The sequence below is a fragment of the Choloepus didactylus genome, chromosome 24 (genome assembly GCF_015220235.1).
Source record: "Choloepus didactylus isolate mChoDid1 chromosome 24, mChoDid1.pri, whole genome shotgun sequence".
NCBI classification, from domain to species: Eukaryota; Metazoa; Chordata; class Mammalia; order Pilosa; family Megalonychidae; genus Choloepus; species Choloepus didactylus.
The window spans coordinates 16,912,453-16,936,971 of NC_051330.1; the positions used below are offsets into that span (position 1 = coordinate 16,912,453).

General features: G+C 41.0%; 1 protein-coding gene across 1 annotated transcript in view; it reads right to left on the reverse strand.

Moving 5' to 3' along the window:
- Positions 1-289: 289 nt before the first annotated feature.
- LOC119519922 (non-histone chromosomal protein HMG-17-like) overlaps positions 290-24,519 on the reverse strand; it is a 54,244-nt gene continuing 30,014 nt past the window's right edge. The window contains exon 2 of the mRNA XM_037817667.1: positions 290-487. Within this exon, the coding sequence (XP_037673595.1) occupies positions 290-487 (198 nt within the window). The remainder of the gene's footprint in view (positions 488-24,519) is intronic.

Consider the following 24,519-nt stretch of genomic DNA (forward strand, 5'->3'; position numbering starts at 1 on the left):
CCTGCAGAATGTTACACTCATTGGAAAAGAGTTATGCCTCTATCAAAGGATGTTTATTGCAGCTTTTTTCATAGTGGCAAAATGCTGGAAAAAAGGGAATGCCTTTGTTTCCTGTCTTCCCCTCCCACTCCCTTCTCTTCCTCTCCCTCCCCTCCCTTTTTCTTTCTTTCCTTCCCTTCCACTCCCCCCCTCCCCCCGTTTCTTCTTCTCACCTTCCTTTCTTGCACAATTCGGTCTTAAGCCATATGGCGGGACTGAGCAAGGCCAGCACCTGCACATGGGGCAGGGGTCACGGGGGCAGGGCAGGGCGTTGGCACCTGCCCCGGGTGAGGACAGCTTTTGGGTAGGAGGGCGCCTGGGGCAGGGAGTCAGGTTCTGTGCAGGGCATGGCCTGGCGGGAAGCGGCGGACGGGTTCATGTCAGGGACCTTGCTCTGTGCGGGTAGCCCCCCAAATGGGGTGAGGAGGCCGAGATTGTAAGGGGGTGTCTGGAGGTGGGGTACAGGGTGCAGAGTGTGTGAGGAGTGAGGAGGTCTTCTACAGAAGAGGGTTCCCCGACCCCCAAGGTGTCAGAGACCCTTAGCAGGGCTGCCTTGCAGGGCTGGGGTGGCCAGGGTGGGATGAGAGGTCCAGGAGGGTCAAGAAAGATTCTTCTTGGGGCATTGAGGGTGGTTGGATGAGGGCAGGCACAGCTGAGGAGGACACAGGTTGGCTGGAGTGAGAGCTCAGCTCAATGAGGAGGGCAGGAGTGGGGAAGTGGGGGGAGGCACAAGGGGGGACTGTAGACAACCAGGGGAATGGACCTATTAGTCAATCATTGAGAGTAGTGGGCATCAGGTTTCTACTGTGGGGGACCAAGGGCATGGATCAGGAAAGCAAGAAAGCTAGAATGGAGCCCTGGTGTTAAATTATCAGTGTGAATTCATGGTTTTCAATATTTATAATAAATACAGATGTAAATGTGCATATGCACAGAGACATATGTGTGTTTTTGTGTATGAGTGTGTGTGTATGTATATAACATACAGATATTCCCTTGTTCTCTTCACCGAGAGAGCCTGGAAACTAACCCACCAAGAGCAAGGAGCACCTCCCCTGCCAGATGTTGGCTTTTGAATACCAGTCTCCCACTAAGCTCCTTAGAGAAATGGCTGATTTCAGGGCTGGGGCAGGAAAAGTGCAAGATGAGCTGGCAATATTTGATGTAGCAAAAGAGCAAGGAAGTGTTCAAGCAATGATGGAAACATATCAAAAGGACACAGACCTGGGACAATTAATACATTACAAAAGGAAATTACGAGTCCATAATAATTTCATTAAATGAATAATTTGAAAGTGAGATCAGGAACAGGCTATTTTACATAGTTTCAAAGAACTTTCCCATAAACTATTTATTAATAACAAATGGAAAGCGAGTAACTGTAAGGTAAACAATGTTGGCAAATACCACTTTAATCAAGTAATCAAAGAGAACATTAGTGGTCAAATAGAAAGTGCGGTCCGCCTATAGGATTAAATGAGAAGAGCCCAGACTCATTTCTGTGGTATTCCTGAAGTTGTGTGAGCTGTTTGTCTGAAATATACACTAAAGTATTCTGTGTGATAGGATATCAGTTCTGCAACTTTGTCTCAAATAATCATGGGTAATATATATAGCTATATATACATATATATATATATATAAAATACTTTATTTGCAATTTTTCTGTAAGTTTGAGACTGTTTCAAAATTAAAAAAAAAAAATTCAAGAGCACTTCAAGGCAAGATGTCAAAAATGTCTGAGATATGATCATAATTTTGTAAAACAATGACCCGCCCCCACATCCATATATATGTGTATGTGTTCTATATGTATATGTCTCTGTTTCAGCCCAGCTCAGCCCCAAGACTGAAGAACATGCCAGGCATGGAGTTAGGCATGAGCTTAAAAAGACTTACAGACAGGAGATGGTTCCACGGTGGTGGCCGGTCAGGAAAGATGGAAGTTAGCACCCAGCAAAGAGCACAGAGTGCCAGGAACTGTTTATAAGGGTTAGGACAAAGACACTCCATAGGGTGTGAGAATAGAGTTTCGGCAGGGTCTTATGACAAAGGGGTGTGATTTGTTATCAACAGTGATCAGGGGAGGGGAATTTTAGTGCTTTATTTAAGATACCATCTGTGCATTCTTTCCTCCCCTGGGGAGGTGTGCCAGTTTGTATATTTATGTCCACCAGAAAAAGCCATATTCTATAAGGCAGTCTTGTCAGGGCAGAAGTATTAATGTGGATAGAGTTGAAACCTATTGGTTCAGTGTCCATGGGGGAGATGTGACCCCCCCCTACTGAAGGTGATAACTCTGATTGGATAATTTCCATGGAGGTGTGGCCCTGCCCATTCAGCATGGGCCTTGATTAGTTCATTGGAGCACTATATAAGCTCAGACAGGAGTGAGCTTGCTACAGGCAAGAGGGACACTTTGAAGAATGCACAGAGGCTGAGAGTAGCTGCAGATGAGAGACAGTTTGAAGATGGCCATTGAAAGCAGACTCTTGCACCAGAGAAGCCAAGAGAGGACAAATGCCCTGAGAGCAACTAAGAGTGACATTTTTGAGGAACTGCAGCCTAGAGAGGAACATCCTGGGAGAAAGCCAATTTGAAACCAGAACTTGGAGCAGACACAAGCCACATGCCTTCCCAGCTAACAGAGGTTTTCCAGACACCACTGGCCATTCTCCAGTGAAGGTACCCTATTGCTGATGCCTTGCCTTGGACACTTTATGGCCTTAAGACTGTAACTTTGTAACCAAATAAACCCCCCTTATAAAAGCCAACCCATTTCTGGTGTTTTGCATTCCAGCAGCATTAACAAACTGGATCAGGAGGTCTGATGACCTTTAACGTCTGTAGGTGACTACATGCAATAATTCACTTTCACTATGGAGGGAAAGGGGCCTGGGATCTGGGTCCCCATTATCCATCCCCACGCAGCAGACTATGTTGACCAAAGGACAGGCATTGCATCCATATTTCACAGCCATATAAGACAACAGAACACTAGGAGTCCCCCAAACAGAGACAACAACCCCGCAAGGAGATGCTGCCATGGCCAAGAAAGGGAATTAAATCATTATACAAGGGATCTGCTGATAATTGATCAATATTATGTATATGGTTTTGCATATGATTTAAAACTTTTGAAACATTGTACAAACGATCAGGAATATATATGCAGCCCTGCACATTATTATTAAGGTACAGATGCCGCCTTGTGCTGCAGTGAGGATATGTAAGGCCATTCTATTTTGTAAAACTACCTTTCTAAGCTGTGTAGTTTCTTCATTTAGCAAGGATATAGCTCTTTTGGAATCACTGAGTGCTTGGGCAGTGTGATTGGCTAAAACTACCACGTTTTTCAGTAACTTGTAGCTCCACCTGGTTCAAGAATGGCTAAAGGATAATACCAACAGGGAGTGTGTTTTATTCTATATCTAGTTTTAACAATTTTCCAGTTACTAGGAGTATGGGGTAAAGAATCATATAAGGTGGCGGGGACATAGGGCTCTCCCCATGTACAATTGTCCTGTTGCAGGGTAAATAGGACCAACCATATTGCCCACAGGTCCTTAGCCATCCCTTAGGGAAAGGATATGCTCCATGTTGGTTGGAGATATTTTGCCAGTGGAAAAGACTGTTGTTTCATGGTTTAACAGTAAAAGTACACAATTTGGGGGGTAGCCACCCCACATCATGAATTCCATCAAGTCACTCCATACAGACAGGGGCAACATTATCTATTGTTACAGCTTCTGCCATCTGCCACCCTAAACCATTATACACAGCAGACTCCAATATAGGTTGGGGCTTGTTCACCTGTTCCTGTACAAGGGAGGAGATGTAAGCCCCAGTCTCATTATAGGATGGTAGTTGGATTTCAGTCTTAAATGAGAAGATTCTTTTCCAGATTTTCTGATGCACTGAATTCTGCTGGGCCAGCAGGGTATTCTGTACAGTCCAATTCACAGGAGTCACAGACCAAGGAAGACCAGTAGTGCCTGAAGATGGCAAGTCCATGCAAATGCAACATGGGGTTCAATTGTGGGCATGAGTTACCACTGAAGCCCACTGTAGGAAAGTGTTTTCTAGGGCACTATGGACAAAAAGAAAGATGTTTATGGGGAACAAAAATGGGTAATTCCTGCTGATTTAGCAGGCAAAGGAGCATTATGGGGAGGTTTAAATACCAGATATTCTCCCCCTACAAACCTTGAGATTCTTCTATCATTACATCAATCATTAATCTGGGCATAAGAAGGGTCCACATAGTCATGCATAAAGTTCCTTTTGGTGGGCTGGCGATAAAGATTTTAACAGGCATTTTCTGAATAAACTGAGGTTTTAGTACAATATTTTGGGTAACTCCTATTCCCCAGGGACTTAGGATTCTTAACTAATGCACCTGCACAGGCCAGCACCAAGGCTGAAAGACTTTATTTTCCCCAATTTGTATGGTCTGAGGCACAGGCAACAACAAGTTATTATTATTCCCCCTTTCTGGCTATAAAGCAGCTGGCCGTTTAATTTGTATTCTCAGCACCTGCATCCGCACTGCTGTTAGCATTTCAACAGAAGCTGGGGCTGCAGCAAGGTGTAGAGTTTCGGTGGTTTAGGACTGATAAAGCCTTTTAATCCACTGCTACAAGGACCATTTATCATCTTTTCGCTGTCCTTTAACAAGCCATTCATTCTTTCCATAAGACCTGGACCTGTGTGGTTAAAGGCAGATGGAAAATCCACATTATATCATAGTCCAAACCCAACTTGGGTCATTTTTCCAGTGAAAGGGGGTCCCCCTGATCACTATCAGTGTAGGTATGCCTTACAGAATGCTCATCCTTTTCAAACAGCATAGGGTGGCCCACTGGTTCACCTTCCCCACCGTGAAAGCTAACCAAAGTCCTGTAGGTGTGTCCACAGCAGTAAAAGAATCTCACTTCCTCCAAGAGCAGGAGACTGATGCAGTCCACTTGCCACTGGATCACCAGGATTTGTGACTGGCTGATGTGTCCCATCTGGTGTGGTAACCTATATGGTCGACATAGGGAGCATGAAGGGCACTTTCTAGTGATGTCCGCTAGCCGCTGGAAAGTTACCTTTCATTGTTGGCAGCCCCCAGATATCTTTCCACAATTCTTGTCTCCAGAGGGGGCAACCTATGATTGTCCATTGTTCCTGTTTCCAGGTTGCCATTCTGATCATAAGGTCTTTGTAAACAGCCCAGCTGTCAGTACAGATGGTTAGTGTGTCTCCTGCTTCATGCACTATTACCACTCACACTACTCTTAAATCAGCCCATGACTGCTTTGCATTGTGCCAGTCTCCCACCATATAGTGTCAGTACTGGGATGCACTGTCACAGCTGTCCATGTGGGAGACTGCCTGCTAGCAGATCCATCCAAGTACCAAGCAGTCTTGGGAATGATACCCCTGCCTTCTATTGTGGGCCTTTCAACAGCTATTTCAGGTGCAGCAACTTTAGCTGTTGAATCTTCTATATAGGATACTGGTCTGAGAATCTTGTGCATTTCTGCACTCAGAGGGCTGGTGTTCCAGTTTGCTAATGCTGCCATTATGCAAAACACCAGAAATGGATTGGCTTTTATAAAGGGGGTTTATTTGGTTACACAGTTACAGCCTTAAGGCCATAAAAGGGTCCAAGCTAAGGTGTCAACATGAGTATACCTTCACAAAAAGAAGACCAATGGCATACAGAAAACTTCTGTTAGCTGGGAAGTCACATGGCTGGCATCTGATGACCCTGGGTTGTGTTCTGGCTCCTCTCTCAGCAACTGTGCATTCTACAAAATGTTGCTTTTAGGGTGTTTTGTCCTTTCTTAGCTTCTCTGGAGCAAACACTGGACTAGCATCCCCAAAGTGTCAACAAAAGTCTACTTTCAGTGGCCATCTTCAAAATGTCTCTCTGAACTGCTCTTCAAAATGTCACTCTCAGCTGCTCTCTGGTCCTTTTGTTTGTGAGGGCTTTTATAAGACTCCAGTGATGAAATCGAGACCCACCCTGAATGGGCAGATCTCCATATCTCCATGGAAATAGTTCAATTAAACATTTCTCCCACAGTTGATTGAGTCACATCTTCATGGAAACACTCAATCAAAGGATTCCAACCCAATCAACACCAATACATATGCTCCCACAAGACTTCATTAAAGAACATGGCATTTTGGGGGACATAATACATCCAAATTGGCACAGCTGGCATAAAAATGCTGCGCTATTGCAGGTAGGTTTTCAATTTGGTCAGTGTGCTTAGTTGGGCACTGCCAGAGCATCGCTTAGAAGCCATGTTGGTCATCCACCCTTGAATAGGGATAGCCATTTTCAAGGTGACTAGACATCTATGCATCAGTCCCTCTGTTTGCAATAAGGCATTATATGTAGCACACTGTTGCTTTTCCAGGGGGCTGTATCTCAGTTCTGCCCCTCTCTGTAATTATGACCAAAAGCCAAGAGGCATTCATTTAGAGCGTTGTCTTTGTCACAGATCCAACCAAAACTCAGTATCGGTGCTAGCTACATTCAATTCCCAGGCCAGGTCTGGATTTATGCCCCTCAGTGCTTGTGCCTGTGCTATTGACCTTTTTGCATTTTCAAAAGTGGCCTGTTGGGAGATGTCCCATTGACAGGGATGGCCTTTCCTAATCAAAACATACAAAGGTTTTAACATTTGGGCTAAGGAACAAAAGGTCTCCAATACTCCAACAACCCCAAGAAAGCTGTTAATTTCTTTGGCATTTGTGGCATAGGGAAACATTGCAGCTTATCAACTACAGCAGAATGTATAGTTTTTGTCTTACCTGACCATACAACACTCAAGAATTTGACAGAGCAGCCAGGACCTTGCAGTTTGTTGCCATTGACTGCTCATCCCTGACTCTCAAGGTGAGATAGCAATGAGCCTGAGGATTCTTTTAATGCTGAAAGAGAGTTATTGGTTAACATGACGTCATCAATGTAGTGAAATAGAGTTACACTTGTGGGGCTTTTCCATTTAGCCAAATCCTTTGCCATGAGATTGTGGCAGATGGTCAGGCTATGTCCATAGCCTTGGAGAAGCACAGTAAAAGTCCATTGTTGTCCCCCCCAGGGGAAGGTAAATTCAGGCTGGCTTGATTTTTTCAAGGAGACACTAAAGAAAACATTAGCAAGATCCAAAAATAAAGTGATATTGACAAAACTGTGTACTAATCTCTTGTAATAAACCAGCAATGTTTGGGACTGTGGCATACAATGGTGGTGTTACCTTATTTAACTCCCAATAATCTACTGTCATATGCCATGTTCCATCAGGCGCTCAGACTAGCCATACAGGACTACTGAAAGGGCTAGAGTGGGTATTATTGTCCTCACCCACTCCAACTCTTTGATAGTGGCTGAGATTTCTTGGTGCCCTCCTGGGAGTTTATATTGCTTCGTAGCCATGACCCTCCAAGGCAGGGGTCCTTTAAGACTGCTTTGATCACTCTACACTGGAGGTGGAATTCCCTTATAGTGGACTGTAACATGGCATTCTGTAGAAGATCAATTCCTAAAATTTATTCTGTTATAAGGGAAATGTATACTGTATACATTTGGGGGGGGGGGGCAAGCTCCCAATTTGCAAGGTCAAATTATGCCATTTGGTGTTGACTGTTTTTTCCCCCATAGCAGTCTATGGCCAGCAGGGGTCCATTAAATTGGGATACATTTCTATAAATTAAAGTAGCACTAGTATCTGCTATTGCTAACACATGCTGCTGGTTAGTAGGAGACCACTAAATGGTTAATTCTACATGTGGCCTCCAATCCCAGGGATCCCCAGCTGTCATTCACATCCAGGGATCTCAACCACCCATTCTATGGGAGGGGGAAAGGGGCCTGCCACACCTCTTCCAGGGAACTGGAAGGTTCCTGGGCTTTGGCTCTGAACAGTGGTTTCTTTCCTGACTTCCTTCTCCCTTGGAGATTTGGAACTTACATTAGTAAATCTCTGGCCCTTAGGTAGTTTGCTCCATAGCTTTACTAGGACTACATTAGGTTGCCTATTTATTGCTTTTATTTCTGTGCCTGCAGTGATGAGATCTGCCCACATCTGCTTGCGAGATACCTGATTAGGACAGTCATGCTCATGGGGAGTCTTTCCCATTGCCCTAACTCCTCCTCTCCTTTTCCCACAGCCTCTGCAACTCTCCAAGTTTAGCAATAACCTGTGTGGCAATGGAAATAGGCTGTCCTACTAGCAGACCTAGAATAGACACAAGAGGCTCAGAGTAATGGTCAGGAGCAGTGTGCAATACCATGTTTTTCATTCCTGCAGTAAAAGCCTCAGGGTCAGAACCTACAAAAGCCATGTCACAAATGGCATGCTTCATTCCTACTCTCCCTTAAAACTTCTTGTAGCTCCTCCATAGTTTGTCATTGGGGGGTATCATGAGGTATATCCCCTTCATTAGGTCATGTCGCTTTACACCCATCACCAGCCATACCAATAAGGAGGCAGTTTTGCATTAGCTGAGGTATCATACAAGCATTTTTGTAGCAAAGGGTGGGTTATAATAGATGCCTGTTTACTCATTTCTATTTAAGATAGCACTACCCCCTCTGCTCCAGTGACCCAAAACCTCAAAAGCCAATTGGGTAGTTTTTTCTATATTGATGCCCCAAATCATCCAATTTAGCAGTGGTGTAGTCTCACATAGTAGCATGTAATTTCTGTTCAGGAGGCTGAAATCGCTGAACCCCAAGGGGTTGATCTTGTGGTACCTTCCATTTTTGTTGTATTGTGGGGTGAACCTTGTTGGAGCTCTTCATCCTCCTCTACCTCCCATTCTTCCTCCCCTTCCTCTTCCAAGGAGGAGTCTATGGGGTCCCACACTTTGGGGTCCCATCCTGGAGTAGTTAAAATCCTCCAGACTCAAGCCTAAGGTGACTTACAGTCTTTGACTTGGGCGTATATGCATGCCAGAGTCTCCAACTGATCATCCACTCAGAGCAGGTGATCAGTTAGAGAGTCCTTCATTTCTGCCTGGACAAGTTACATGTATCTTTCTAGTTTTACTTTCTCCTCTAAATGGCATGCAGTAGCTTTTGCTGTTTGTTCTGCTTTGGTAGCCATCCACAAGTTTCCTAACTGGGGCCATGTTATAGCTGCCAATATTTGGTGGTCTCTTTTCTTCTTATTCAAATTTAATTATCCCGCTGTTTGTTGCAAAACACTTAGCAACCCTGCTGGAGTTTTCAGGGTATCCCCATACTCTCATGGGTGTCCCCATTTATCCAGGAGGGTAGCCACACCTCACCACATGGATGACACAGGCCAAGTTGGGATTCCCCCCTACAGATTCTCCCTTCTCAAGACTCATGCCTGCTACAGCTGGCAGCTCTTTGATCTCCTGGCTGGCTCACCAATTGTTCCAACCCAGCTCAGCCCCAAGACTGAAGAACACACCAGGCATGGAGTTAGACATGAGCTTCATAGGATTTACAGACAGAAGATGGTTTCATGGTGGCAGCTGGCTGGGAAATATGGAAGTTAGTGCTCTGCAAAGAGCACAGGTTGCTATGGGGTGATTTGTAAGGGTTAGGGCAAAGATATTCCATAGGTTGTAAGAACAGAGTTTTGGAAGGATCTTGTGACACAGGGGTGTGGAGATTTGTTATCAACAGTGATCAGGAGAGGGGAGTTGTTTAATGCAGTTTTATTGAGGTATATGCACTGTGCTGGTTTGGATGCATTATGTCCCACTAAACACCATGTTCTTTCAAGCAGTCTTGTGGGAGCAGACGTATTAGTGTTGATTTGGTTGGAATACTTTGAGTGTTTCCATGGAGATGTGACTCAATCAACCATGGGCAAGATCTTTGATTGGATAATTTCCATGGAGGTGTTACCCCACCCATCCAGGGTGGGTCCTAATTAAATCACAGGAGTCCTATAAAAAGAGTTCATGGACAGAAGGAGCTCAGAGTAACTAAGAGTGACATTTTGGAGAGCTGTAACTTACAGAAACACTTTGTAGACTGCTGTTGAAAGCAGTTTTTTTGATGCTTTGGAGGTACAAGCCCAGAGTTTGTCCTGAGAAGCTGCAGCTTAGGGGTATTTTGGAGAATGCCATTTTGAAACACAACCTGGAAGCAAGCAGATGCCAGCCAGCTAACAGATGTTTTCCGGATGTCAATGGCCTTTCTCCAGTGAAGGTACCCTATTGTTGATGCCTTACTTTGGACACTTTTATGGCCTTAAGACTGTAACTTTGTAACCAAATAAACCCCCTTTATAAAAGTCAATCCATGTCTGGTGTTTTGCAAAAAGGCAGCATTAGCAAACTGGAACATGCACACACTGTATAATCCATCCAAGGAATACAATCAGTGGCTCACAGTATCACAATATAGCTGTGTATTCATCACTACAATCAATTTTAGAACATTTTCATTACTCCAAAAAAAGAGAAAAAAGAAAAAATAATAAAAATAAAAAAGAACACCCTAAGCATCCCATACCCTTTATCCCTCCCTATTTTATTTATTTATTTATTTAGTCTTTATTTTATCATGTATCTGGCCATACACTGCATAAAGGGAGTGTCAATCACAAGGTTTATATAATCAAATGGTCACCCCATAAAAGCTGTATAGTTATAGTATCATCTTCAAGAATCAAGGCTGCTGGATTACTGTTCAACTCTTTCAAGTATTTCCTTCTATCTATTCTAATATACTTGAAACTAAAAAGTAATATCATATAATGCATAAGAATAAACCTCCAGAATGATCTCTCAACTCTATTTGAAATCTCTTAGCCACTGAAACTTTATTTTGTTCCACTTCCTTTCCCCCTTTTGGTCTAGAAGGCTTTCTTAATCCCACAGTGCTGAATCCAGGCTCATCCCCAGGAGTCATATCCCACCTTGCCAGGGAGACTTACACCCCTGGGAATCATGTCCTATGTAGAGGGGAGGGTAGTGAGTTTATTGCAGAGTTGGCTGAGAGAGAGGCCACATCTGAGCAACAAAAGAGGTTTTCTGGGGGTGACTCTTAGGCATACTCATAGGTAGCCCTAGCTTCTCCTTTGCAGGAACAAGTTTTATAAGGGCAAGCCCTAAAATCAAGGGCTTGGCTTATTAAATTAGGGGTCCCTAATGCTTGAGAGAATATGCTAGCCAACTTCTTTAAGTAAACTTTTTGTTGAGTAAAAAGAGTGCATAAATCATAATTGTATAGCTTGTAGATTTTCACACATTTAAAATTCTGTTTAATCAACACCCCAGAAGCCTATACATCCCCCAAGTAACACCATCCTGACTTTGAACACCATAGATTCAGGACACATGGCCAATCTTGCCTCATCTATACCCATCACTCTAGCTCCCTTCCTCACACTCTGCATCAAATAGTTTCAGCTGAAAATATTTCAGAATCTAAGTTTAAAAAAAACAGACCCTTTAAAAAAGAAACAAAATCATTATCAGATTTAAAAAATTAACTGTAATACCTTAATGTCAGTGAATATCCTGAAAATACATGTATTTCCCTTACTTATAAGTTTTTAAATTTTATAGTTTGTTTGAATCATGATCTAAATAGGATTCTAATATGTCTCTTAAGTTTCTTTCAGTCTATAAGTTTCCCTCTCATATATCCCTCTCTGCCTCCCCCTCCCCATTTTCCTCACTGCTGGTTTTTGTTATTTAAAGAACTGGGTTGTTTTTCCTGAAGAATTCCTCACAGTCTGACATTGCTCATTGCATGTCTGTGGTGGTATTTCATGTGTCTCTCTGTCCTACATATATTCTGTAAGTTGGTAGTTAGATCCAGAGGGTGGATCAGATTTGGGTTTGATTTTTTTGCAAGAACTCTTCACTGGTGGAGTGGGGTCCTTCCCTCAGGAAGCACATGGCCTGGTTGTCTTTTTTTTTAGGGATGTTAAAAGTCACAGGTAATCATTGCTTAGATCCTTTAAATCATTAGTGATTTGCAAAATGACACTCTATAATTTCTAGTTCATTTATTAGCCAAAATACTTCTAAAGACAGAAACTTTCCCTCATCAACTGTTTGGTCACCCTGAGGGACAATTTATATAGAAAATGCAGAATAAGAGCTTGATTCTTTCCCTTTATTTGAATGCCCCTCCCTATTAATGTTAGGTGCTAATAGTGACCTACTCACCATACACATGCTGGTGTGCACAAAGGAGCAAGGGACCACCTAAGAGGTCAACTCTATGGCCATTTCCATGCAGAACAAAACCTCATCAGGCAGGCAAGAGTCTAGGTAACACATATGGAGAGTACATTCAAGTTATTCAAACTCCATTTTAAGGAAGTTAAGAAAGGTCTACCTGATGCCCAGGCCACAAGCACATGCTGTGTGGATGGCCCAGTGCAACGTGAAGATCTGAGTTGGAATTCAGCCTATTTACCCACCCGCCAAAGCTTGGCTACCCTTAAGCCTTATCTTGGCCTACAATAGGTAGAGTGGTTTAGGCTTGTTAGGCCCTTTCCTTAGCATTAGTTTCCCTAAAAGGACTGAGCTTGTGAACAATTTGCAGCTGGTAGTACTGTGAACTAATGTTTCTGGAGTCCCAATTGGCTTCAAGATGACTTGACTTACTGGGTGTATTAGTTTCCTGGAGTTGCCATAGCAAAGCACCACAAATGGGGGCTTCAAATAACAGAAGTGTATTCCCTTACAGTTGTGCAGACTAGAAGCTGGAAAGCCAGGCTTCCTCTGAAACCTGTAGGGGAGGAGTGCCCCTTGCCCCTTCCTTGCTTCTGGAGACAGCCAACAACCCTCATTGTTCTTGGCTTGCAGCTGCAGCCCATTGATCTCCCTCCATCACATGGCACTCTTCTCTCTATGTCGGTCTATGTGGCAACCACTTCTTGATTTCTATTTCTTCATTCCTGGACTAGAATCCTGGAGTGAAGGAGCTGAAATAAGAGACCATAGCAGTCATCTTGTCCAAGCCCTTCATTCTGGAGATGCCCACAGAAGGAGGTTGACTTGATTAAGATTACAGAGTGTTGGTGACACAGGGATTGTATTAACCAACGTACACTGAGGGCTGGTGCTGGTTAGGAGTAGACACATTTTGGCCCAGCTTGGGCTTATGCTTACATTTCTTACCAAAATGAAACAGAGGAATGTGACTAGACACACAACCAAGAGGCACAAGGAGAAGGAAGCCAACAGGGAAGGAAATTAACCTTCACAGAGCTCTGTCTCTGTTCCAGACGTGAGACACTTTACCTGTGACCCCAGCTTACCTCTCACTCTCCTTGGGAGAATATTTTTATCTCTGTTTTATGGATGAGAGAAGTGAGGCCCAGAGAAGTTAGGTGACTTGCCCAAGGGCAGACAGCTCACCCCTAGTGGAGGTAGGGTGAAAAGTCAGATCTCTTCATGACAACCTTGATGTCCATACCTTCCTCACTAACCCCACCCAGCCCAGGTCCTCAAGAGTATATTTGGGATCACCACACCAACCTCTTAGCAGACACCCCACCCTGGGGATCTCCTCCATAACACCACTAGATTATTTTTCCCAGAACACCATTGTTTAAAGTTGCCAAAATGTCATACAAACAGAATAATGTAATACGTAGCCTTTTATGTCTGCTTCTTTCATGTATCATAATGCTTTTGAGATTCAGTCATGTTTTGTGTGCTCATTCTTTTTTTTATTGCTGAGTACCATTGCATTGTCTGAAGACACCATAGTTTATTTATTCCTTCACCAGCTGTGCCAGTTTGAATGTATTATGTCCCCCAAACACCATTATCTTTGATGCAATCTTGTGTGGGCAGATGTATTAGTGTTGATTAGATTGTAATTCTTTGAGTGTTTCCATGGAGATGTGACCCACCCAGCTGTAGGTGATAACTCTGACTGGATGATTTCGATGGAGGTGTGGCTCTGCCCATTCAGTGTGGGCCTTGATTAATTTACTAGGGCACTATATAAGCTCAAACAGGAGTGAGCTTGCTACAGTCAAGAGGGACACTTGGAAGAAAGCACAGGAGCTGAGAGAGGAGCTGCAGATGAAAGACAGTTTGAAAATGGCCATTGAAAAGAAGACTCTTGCTCCGGAAAAGCTAAGAGAGGACAAATGCCCCAAGAGCAACTGAGAGTGACATTTTGAAGAGTCGCTGCAGCCTAGAGAGGAATGTCTTGAGAGGCAGCCATTTTGAAACCAGAACTTGGAGCAGACACCAGCCATGTGCCTTCCCAGTTAACAGAGGTTTTCTGAATGCCAATGGCCTTTCTCCAGTGAAGGTACTCTTTATTGATGGACACTTTATGGCCTTAAGACTGTAACTGTGTAATCAAATAAACACCCTTTTATAAAAGCCAATCCATTTCTGGTGTTTTGCATCCTGGCAGCATTAGCAAACTAGAACACCAGTTGATAGACATTTGGATTGCTTCCAGTTTTCAGCTATTATGAATAAAGCTGCTATGAACATTCACATACAGCTAAGTCTCTGTATTGGCTTATATTTTCATTTCTCCTGGGTAAATACCTAGGAGTGGAATTGCTGGGAATTGTGCTAAGTTACTGCTTAACTTCATGAGAAACAACCAATTTGTTTCCAAAGTGACCTCACCATTTTGCATTCCTAGCAGCAGTGAAAATTCCAATTGCTCCAAATCATCACCAACACTTGGTATTGTCTTTTTAATGTCAGTTAACTAGTGAGTGTGTGGTGCTATCTCATTGTGATTTTTTTTTAATGCATTTTTATTGGGATATACCCCTATACACACACCATGTGGTCCATCCAAAGTATACAATCATGGGCTCACAGTATCATCATATAGTTGTGCATTCATTGCCACAATTAATTTTAGAACATTTTCAGTACTCCAAAGTAAAGAAAAAAAAATGAACATCCAAACCATCCCATACCCCTTAACCCCCCATTATTAATATATTTTTTGTCATTATTTTGTTACTTGTCTGCCTATACACTGGGTAAAGGGAGTATCAGTCACCAGGTTTTCACTATCACATGGTCACATGATAAAAGCTGTATAGTTATACACTTATCATCAAGAATCAAGTCTACTGGATTACTGTTCAACAGACTCTGGTATTTCCTTCTAGCTATTCTAATACACTAGAAATGAAAAAGGAATATCTTTATAATGCATCAGAATAACCTCCAGAATGACCCCTCAACTCTATTTGAGATCTCTTAGCCACTGAAACTTTATTTTGTTTCATTTCTCTTCCCCCTTTTGGTCAAGATGGCTTTCTCAATCCCACGATGCCAGGGCCAGGCTCATCCCTGGGAGTCCGGGGTGGGGGGCAGTTTTAATGCTTTGTTTATGATATCATTTGTACATTCCTTCCCCCCTGGGGAGGTCTGATGATCTTTAACATCTGTCCTGGCCAAGTAGGCAGCTACGTGCAACAACTCACTTTCACTATGGAGGGGACGGGGCCCAGCCCTGGGTCTCCACAGTCTCTATTTTATCATATGAGTATACAGAAAAATATGTTAACATGGGTTAGTTTGGATGGGGATAGGAAACTAATGTAGGTGGAGCCAGAAAGAAATGGGGAAGAAGGAGTGAAGCAGCAGGAGAATAAGAAAAAGCCTACATTAAAAATAAAAGGCACACAGCATTAATGCAAGTGTCATTATCATGCATTCCTGTAAAGTAGTGTTTACATGTGAATGTGTGTGTGCATATATAATGTATGCATATATGTATGTGTGTATGTTTACATAAAAGACTAGACTATGTTCAGCATCCTTTGATTTCCCAGTCATAACATACATCATTATGCTTTATTCTGGACTTCTTGTTGAAGAGGGAGTTAGTGACATTTGTTCCTTAAAAAATATTTTTGTATGGTTGTGTATTTCCTGGGTTTCCTTAATTTCAGCTTGAAAATGGCTCTGTTGCCTCATTTGATAGCAACCCAGTCTTGGTAAATGAAATGGGTTAAAGCAGTCCTCTTTGATAACAGGATGTTTATTTAGATGACACATAAAGTCCTCTCATTCTTTGTGATTCAAAAGTTAGAGGGTATGTAAAATACTGACTACTTGGTGATAGTTCCAGTTTTCAGAAAATATGCCCTTTTGCCTCCTATCATTTCTTATATACTGTCTTATATTGTGACTTTGTCAAATCCATTTTATCCTACTCACCTTCCCCTCTTATTTCTCTTTCCCTTACACTTTGGTGTCATTTCCCCAGGGTTCTCTGTGCAACATTCTTTATTGTCCCATATCTCCCAGAGACTCTGCTCTGTGGTGTGGGATCATGGGAACATCAGCCCACAGCTCTCACGAGCTTCCGATCCTCGTTCTCCTTGGCTCTCACTCAGGCTCTCCGGTCCTTCTCCTGGAGCCTTCCTCCTCTTGACTAAGTCATGTGTGCTCGGAGTGAATTAGACAGCCACCTGCCTGCTGCTCAGCGGAACTCATCGCTTCACCTCACTTCCTGTCAGGTTGCAGAGGGCTCTGTTCCTACCACAAGGTGGAGTTCATGACTTAATCTCCCTCGGGAAAGGAATAATTTTAGAGCTATGGACTTGATTAGAGTTCAATCTTCCTGTCAAATGTGATTCTCTCACTCAACCACATTCCAGATGACAGGGTGACCAGGAGCCTCTATCCCACCCCCACATCCCCCCATCAACCCAGACCAAATCTATAAAGTTATCTTTACAAGCAATGGACAGCCTTCACCAGCTCATGGTGGGCAGGGACTGTAATGCTGTGGTTATGTTCCCTCCATTTCTTTCAATCAGTTATTCATTCATGCCTTTATTGAAACCTCTCCACTTCCGGCACAGTGCTAGGGACTCAACACATGCAGATGAAGAGGGTATCATCTCTGTCCTTGAAGAGTTGATGGTCTAGTGAGAGGAGGACACCATAGGGAGTCAACAAACACTTGATTGGGGTGCAAATATAATAGCACTGCCCATATTTGAATGTCCCTCCCTATTAACGTTAGGTTCTAATAGTGACCTACTCACCACACACATGCCAGTGCTTGCATCACAGTAGGAAGAAAGGTGGGGTGTGAGGGAAAAAATTACTTCAGGCAACTGGCAGATGAGGAGAAATTTGTGACATCTGTCTCTGATCTCTGCACCCATGACAGCCATTTTGCAAAGCTGACTCCCTCCAGGGGATAAAACGTCCAACTGGGATTTGGATAATAGACCCGTATTCCAAGGCAAATAAATGACATATGTTTGCAGAGCTCCTAAAGTGTTTTTGGTGGCTGTAGGGATACTAGTTTCCACCAAGGTCTATACCTGAGGAGCTGCCCTGAGTTCCAGCTCCTCTCAAACTTGACACTAGAGTGGAGTTTCCACTTGTGAGTTGCAGCTTGTTTGCATTGGCCTGTTACAGACACTCAGTAAGATGGGGCCATTGCAACAGCGTGTTCCTCTGCATGCTGAGTGCTTAGAAAACAGCTTAGAAATACAGTTTGGGGAAGCAGATGGAACCTTCCTTTCTGCTTCTGCTCTAAAATAAAGTAAGTCATTCTGACTTAAAATCTATTCAAGTCCCTGTTATGAGGGACAAAGAAGGTCCTCATTTACTGATCAAAGGGTCAGTTCTTTGGGGAGATGTAGCAAATACAAATATATATGCAGCTAATAGAAGCCCCAAAATATATATATCCAATACTGACAGATATGATGGGAGAAATAGATAGTTCTACTTTAACAGTAGGAGACTTTAATCCACCACTTTGAATAATGGATAGAACATCTAGACAGAAGATCAATAAGGAAGTACAAGACTTGAATGATATCCTAAACTAACTAGACCTGACAGACATATATAGAACACTTCATCCAACAAAAACAGAATACACATTCTTCTCAAGTGCACGTGCATCATTCTCCAAGATAGACCACATGTTAGGTAACAAAATAAGTGTTGACAAATTTAAAAAGATTAATATTTACAACATGTCTTCTAAGACCACAATGGAATGACTTGAAATCAATAACAGAGGGAAAAATGGAAAATTCATAAATATGTGGAAATTAAACAAAATTCTCTTAAACAACCAATGGATTAAAGAAGAATTCACAAGTGAAATTAAGAAATATCTTGAAGCAAATGAAAATGAAAATACAACATACCAAAATTTTAGGGATTCAGCAAAGGCAATGTTAAGAGGGAAATGTATAGCTCTAAATGCTTACATTAAAAAATAAGAAAGCTTTCAAATGAGAGACGTAACCCAAAAATTTTAAAAAAAACAGTAGAGAAACTCAACAAAATCAAAAATTATTTCTTTGAAAAAAATTAAATCAACAACCTTTAGCTAGACTGGCAAAGGAAAAAAAGAAAGAGGACAAAATAACTAAAATCAGAAGTGTAAAGGGGGATATTACTGTCTATACCTACCCCATTGAAATAAAAAGACTGTAAGAGGATACCATGAACAAGTGTATGCCAACAAATTAGTAACCTAGATAAAATGAACAAATTCCTCGAAAACACAAACTACTTACACTGACCCAAGAAGAAATAGAGATCTCAACAAACAAATGAATAGTAAAAAGAATGAATCAGTAATCAAAAAACCCCTCTCAACAAAGAAAAGCCCTGTACCAGATGGCAGAGGTGATTGTATCAAACATTCCAGGGAGAGTTGATACCAGTCTTGCTCAAACTCTTCCAAAAAATTGAAGAAGGAACATTCCTGAATCCATTCTATGAGGCTAAGATCACCCTTATATCAAAGCCAGGTAGATACCACAAGAAAAGAAGATTACAGGCCAATATCTCTTAGGAATATAAATGCAAAAATACAAAATACCAGCAAACCGAATCCAATAACTCATTAAAAAATTATATGCCATGATCAAGTGGGATTTATCCCTGGTATGCAAGAGTGGTTCAACATACAAAAAATCAGCGTAATACACCACATTAACAGAATGAAGGGAAAAAGAAAGCACGTGATCATCTCAATTGATGCAGAAAAGACAATTGACAAAATCCAGCACCACTTCTTGACAAAAAAAACCTTAGTAAACTAGGAATAGAAATAAACTTCCTCAACATGATAAAGGGCATATATGAAAAATCCACAGCTAACATCATACTCAACGATGAAAGATTGAAAGCTTTCCCTCTAAGATCAGGAACAAAACAAGGATGCCTTCTGTCAGCACTGTTAATCAACTTTGTAATGGAGTTGTAGTCAGAGCAATCAGGCAAGAAAAAGAAATAAAAGTTATCCAAATTGGAAAGGAAGAAGTAAAACTTACCCAAATGCAGATGACATAGTCCTTTATACAGAAAATCCTGAAAAATCCACACCAAAGCTCCTAGAGCTAATAAATGAATTCAGGAAAACTACAAGTTTCCAGATCAACACCCAAAATTCAGTAGTGTTTCTCTATACTAGTAATGAAAAATTCAAAGAAGAAATCAAGAAAAAAATTCCATTCACAATAGCAACTAAAAGAATCAAGTATCTAGGAACAAATCTAACCAAGAAGGGAAAGGAATTGTACACAGAAAACTATAAAAAATGGCTAAAAGAAATAAAATAAGGCCTAAATAAATAGAAAGACACTCTATGTTTATGAATTGGAAGACTAAATATTAATATGTCAATTCTACCCAAAATGATTTACAGATTCAACACAATCACGATCAAAATTCCAACAACCTTCTTTGTAGAAAGGGAAAAGCCAATCACGAAATTTATATGGAAGGGTAAGGGGCTCAGATAGCCAATGCCATACTGAAAAAGAATGAAGTTGATAGACTCACATTTTGAGTTTTAAAACTTATTACAAAGCCATAGTTATCAAAACAGCACAGTACTGACATAAGGATAGATACATACAACAATGGAATCTAATTGAGAGTTCAGAAATCAACCCTAACACTATGGGAAACTGATTTTTGACAAGAGGGAAAAGGCCACTTATTTGAGGAAGAGTAGTCGTTTCAAGAAATGGTGCTGGAAAAGTTGGTTCTTCATTTGTGAAAAAAAAAAAAGAGAGTGGCTCTCTACCTCACACCTTATTCAAAAATTAACTCAAAATGGATCAAAGGCCTAAATATAAGAGCCAGAATTACCAAACACCTAGAAGAAAACTTAAGGAAGCATCTTCAGGACCTTATGTTAGGCAATGGTTTCTTAGAATTTATACCCAAAGCACAAGTAACAGAAGAAAAAAATAGATAAATGGGACCTCATCAAAATTTTTAAATGTTGTGCTTCAAAGGACTCTACCATGAAAGTCAAATGACAACCTACACAACGGGAGAAAATATTTGGATACATTTGCTGTTTTGGATGTATTATGTCCTCCAAAACACCATTATCTTTGATGCAGTCTTGTGTGGGCAGGAAATGTATTGGTGTTGATTGTGTTGGAGACTTTTCATTGGATGTTTCCATGGAGATGTGATTACTCAACTGTGGGCGAGATCTTTCATTGGATAATTTCCATGGAGTTGTGGCCCTGCCCATTCAGCATTGGCCTTGATTAGTTCACTGGAGCCCTATAAAAGGTCAGACAGAAGAAGCCAGCTTGCTACAGTCAAGAGGGACACCTTGAAGAATGCACAGAGGCTGAGAGAGTAGCTGCAGATGAGAGACAGTTTGAAGATGGCCGTTGAAAGCAGACTCTTGCTCTGGAGAAGCTAAGAGAGGACAAACACCCCAAGAGCAACCAAGAGTGACATTTTTGAGGAACTGCAACCTAGAGAGGAATGTCCTGGGAGAAAGCTATTTTGAAACCAGAACTTTGGAGCAGATGCCAGCCACATGCTTTCCCAGCTAACAGAAGTTTTCCAATGCCATTGGCCATCCTCCAGTGAAGGTACCCAATTGCTGATATGTTACCTTGGACACTTTATGACCATAAGACTGTAACTGTGTAACCAAAAAAAAAAACCCTGTTATAAAAGCCAATCCGTCTCTGGTGTTTTCGGCAGCATTAGGAAACTAGAACACCACATATTCGATGAAGTTTAATATCCAGAATATATCAAGAAATGCTTTGACTCAACAACTAAAAGACATACAACTCAATTAAAAAGTGGGCAAAAGCATCTTGACAGGTGAACTCACTGCCCTCCCCTCTACGTGAGACCCGACTCCCAGGGGTGTAAATCTCCCTGGCAATGCAGAGTACGACTCCCGGGGATGAATGTGGACCCGGCATCGTGGGACTGAGAGTATCTTCTTGACCAAAAGGGGGATGCAAAATGAGACAAAATAGTTTCAGTGGCTGAGAGATTCCAAATGGAGTCGAGAGGTCACTCTGGTGGACATTCTTATGCACTATATAGATAACACCTCTCAGGCTTTAATGTATTCGAATAGCTAGAAGTAAATACCTGAAACTACCAAACTCCAACCCAGCAGTCTGGACTCCTGAAGACAATTATATAATAATGTAGATTACAAGGGGTGACAGTGTGATTGTGAAGACCTTGTGGATCACACCCCCTTTATCTAGTGTATGGATGAGTAGAGGAATGGGGATAAAAACTAAAGGACAAATGGGGTGGGATGGGGGGATGATTTGGGTGTCCTTTTTTCACTTTTATTTTTTATTCTTGTTCTGGTTCTTTCTGATGTAAGGAAAATGTTCAGAGATAGATTGTGGTGATGAACGCATAACTATGTTATCATACTGTGGACAGTGGATTGTATATCATGGATGATTGTATGGTGTGTGAATGTATTTCAATAAAACTGAATTTAATAAAAAAAAAAATGTGGGCAAAAGACCTGAATAGACACCTCTCTAAAGAAGACATACAAATGGCCAAAAGGTGCATGGAAAGATGCTAATCATCATTAGCTATCAAGGGAATGCAAATCAAAAACCACAATGAGACACCATTTCATACCACTAGAAGGACTAGTATTAAAAAAACAGACAATCATAAGTGTTGACAAGGATGTGGAAAAATAGAAACCCTCATTCATTGCCAATGGCAACGTAAAATGGTGTAGTTGCTGTGGAAGATGGCAGCTCCTCAGAAAGTGAAGTATAGAACTACCCTATGACCTGGCAATCTCACTTCCAGGTATATACCCAAAAGAATTGAAAGCAGGGACTTGAACAGATATTTGCACACCAATGTCCATTGTGGCATTATTCACAGTTTCCAAAAGATGGAAGCAACCCAAGTGTTCATCAACAAGTGAACCAGAATATTTGTCCTTTTGTGTCTGTGAATATACCAGACACAAAAGGACAAATATTGTATGATCTCACTTATATGAAATAATTGGAATAAGCAAACTCATAGAGTCAGACTCCAGAATATAGGCTAGCAGGGGGCAGGGTGGAGGTAAGCAATAGGGAGTAAGGAGTTAATATACAGAGTTGCTATTTGAGATGAAAGAAAAGTTTCAGTAGTGGATGGTGATGATGGTAACACAACATTGTGAACATAATTAACAGCACTAATTATATATTTGAATGCATGTAAAAGGGAAATTTCAGGTTGTATATATATTACTAGAATAAAAAATTTTTTAAATGTGTGAAACTGCAGAACACAGTGAACACTGTTAAACCATGGACTGTAGTTAGTAGTACAATTATACAAGTGTTTCCATCACATGTAACAAATGTATGACACCAATTCAAGGTGTTAATAATAGAGTGGTATATGGGAACCCTGTATTTTATGCATGATTCTTCCGTAAACCCACAATTTCTGTCATAATAACAATGATAATGATGATAAAAATCAATGAATTTTTTAAAGTATGTCATTTCAAGACAACATGGCCTATGTTGAGAACACTTATGGGGAAAATTACAGATCACAAAATTGTAACGTTACTATAGCGCACTAGAATTTTGATGACAGCTCATTATAATGTGGTCACTAATGTTTCTTTCCCCCAACATCCAACATTACAACAGCTACATGAGTAAATAGTCAGAGATTCTGTTTCACCCTCTGAAAAGGAGAGAGTTAGATTTGTTATACGTAAGTTTTCATTCAGCTCTAAGGAATTCTAGGGTTTTATATCAAAATATATCACAAAGTGAGGATATTTTAGAAGTTTGGGTTTAGTGTTCCTCTTTCCTCCAACCCAGCATTTGATGGGGATTTCTTTTATTTATTAAACAGAATCCTGAATTAAGAGACTACTAAAAGTTTCAAGTGACCTATTGATTAAAGAAAACACCATACAAAACCTACTGGAAACTACTGGAAACTATTAAGAGTTCAGTGAGGTGGTGAAAATATACAGACATCAATATGTTTTTTATGAACCAGCAGAAAATAGTTACAAACATAAAGTCTCCAGTCGCAATATCAATTATAACAAAAACTGGCAACTTGGATAAGTCTTATCAAAAGATGCACAGGTTATGAGCATGAGTGTGTGTGTGTATATTTACTGAGTTACATAAGTGAGTTTCATAATCAAAAGGTAAAATATTTCTTGTTGGAAAGATTAAAGTATTGTGAAAATGACAGTTCTTCTCCCAAATAATTGAGATGTTCTATTTAATCCTAAATAAAATTCCAATGATTTCTTGAATTTGTAAATGTAAATTAAAGTTAATCTGGACTATGGAATGGATAAGAATAGTAAATAAGAATAGTATAGATCTCTTCTACAGCAGACTGTTTCTATCAGATTTGAAAGCACATTTTAATATTAAAATTATTTAGAGTAGCATTGTAGGGGTATGAAAAGAGACAGAAAGATACACAGAGCAGAGTTGAGAACCCATAACCAGATCTTGGTATGCAGAAGAGTTAAATATTTTATGATAGTGATATCATAAATCAGTGGAGAAGGATATTTTTTTAAAATAATGGTGTTGGAAAAATTCTTTGACATTTGGAAAAGATATTATTAGTTTCTTATCTCACAACCCTAATAAATAACATATGAATTACATAATAATATGCAGAAAACAATCCCATAAAAATAACAATTTATGATAAAATTTTGTCTGATCTCAATAAGCAAAGTGTCAAGCATAAAAGCAAATGAAGAAATAAAAGAAAAATAAATGTCTGTCTGCTTAACCATTGAACACCTCTGTAGTTTAAAACTCCTTAAAGCCAAAAGACAAAAATAAGTGAGAAAAAATAGTTGGCACAAGTATTCTGGCCTCATAAAATTTACCAGCTTTGCCGTACTCTCTATTCCGTCAGAGAACAGGCTATTTCTGTGGTGGTGTAGATTTTTGGCTCTTGGTCCAGAGCTCACAACCTCTTTGTGTCCATGCACTGGGCACAGGGAAAGACTTTGTATTGGGGAAGTCCTGTCATTTTCTTATTTATTGGACATCTCTGTAAAATAGCTAAATATTTCCCTGCCTTAAGACCTTGTCACATTAAGTGTGTTTTTCAGATGTTATATTACTTCAGGCTTGGATTTTATAACTGGAAATGTGATATTGTCACCAGGATGAAATCTGACCCAGAATGTTGCTCTAAAAACTTCCATCTAACTTCTGTCTATGCTTGAGT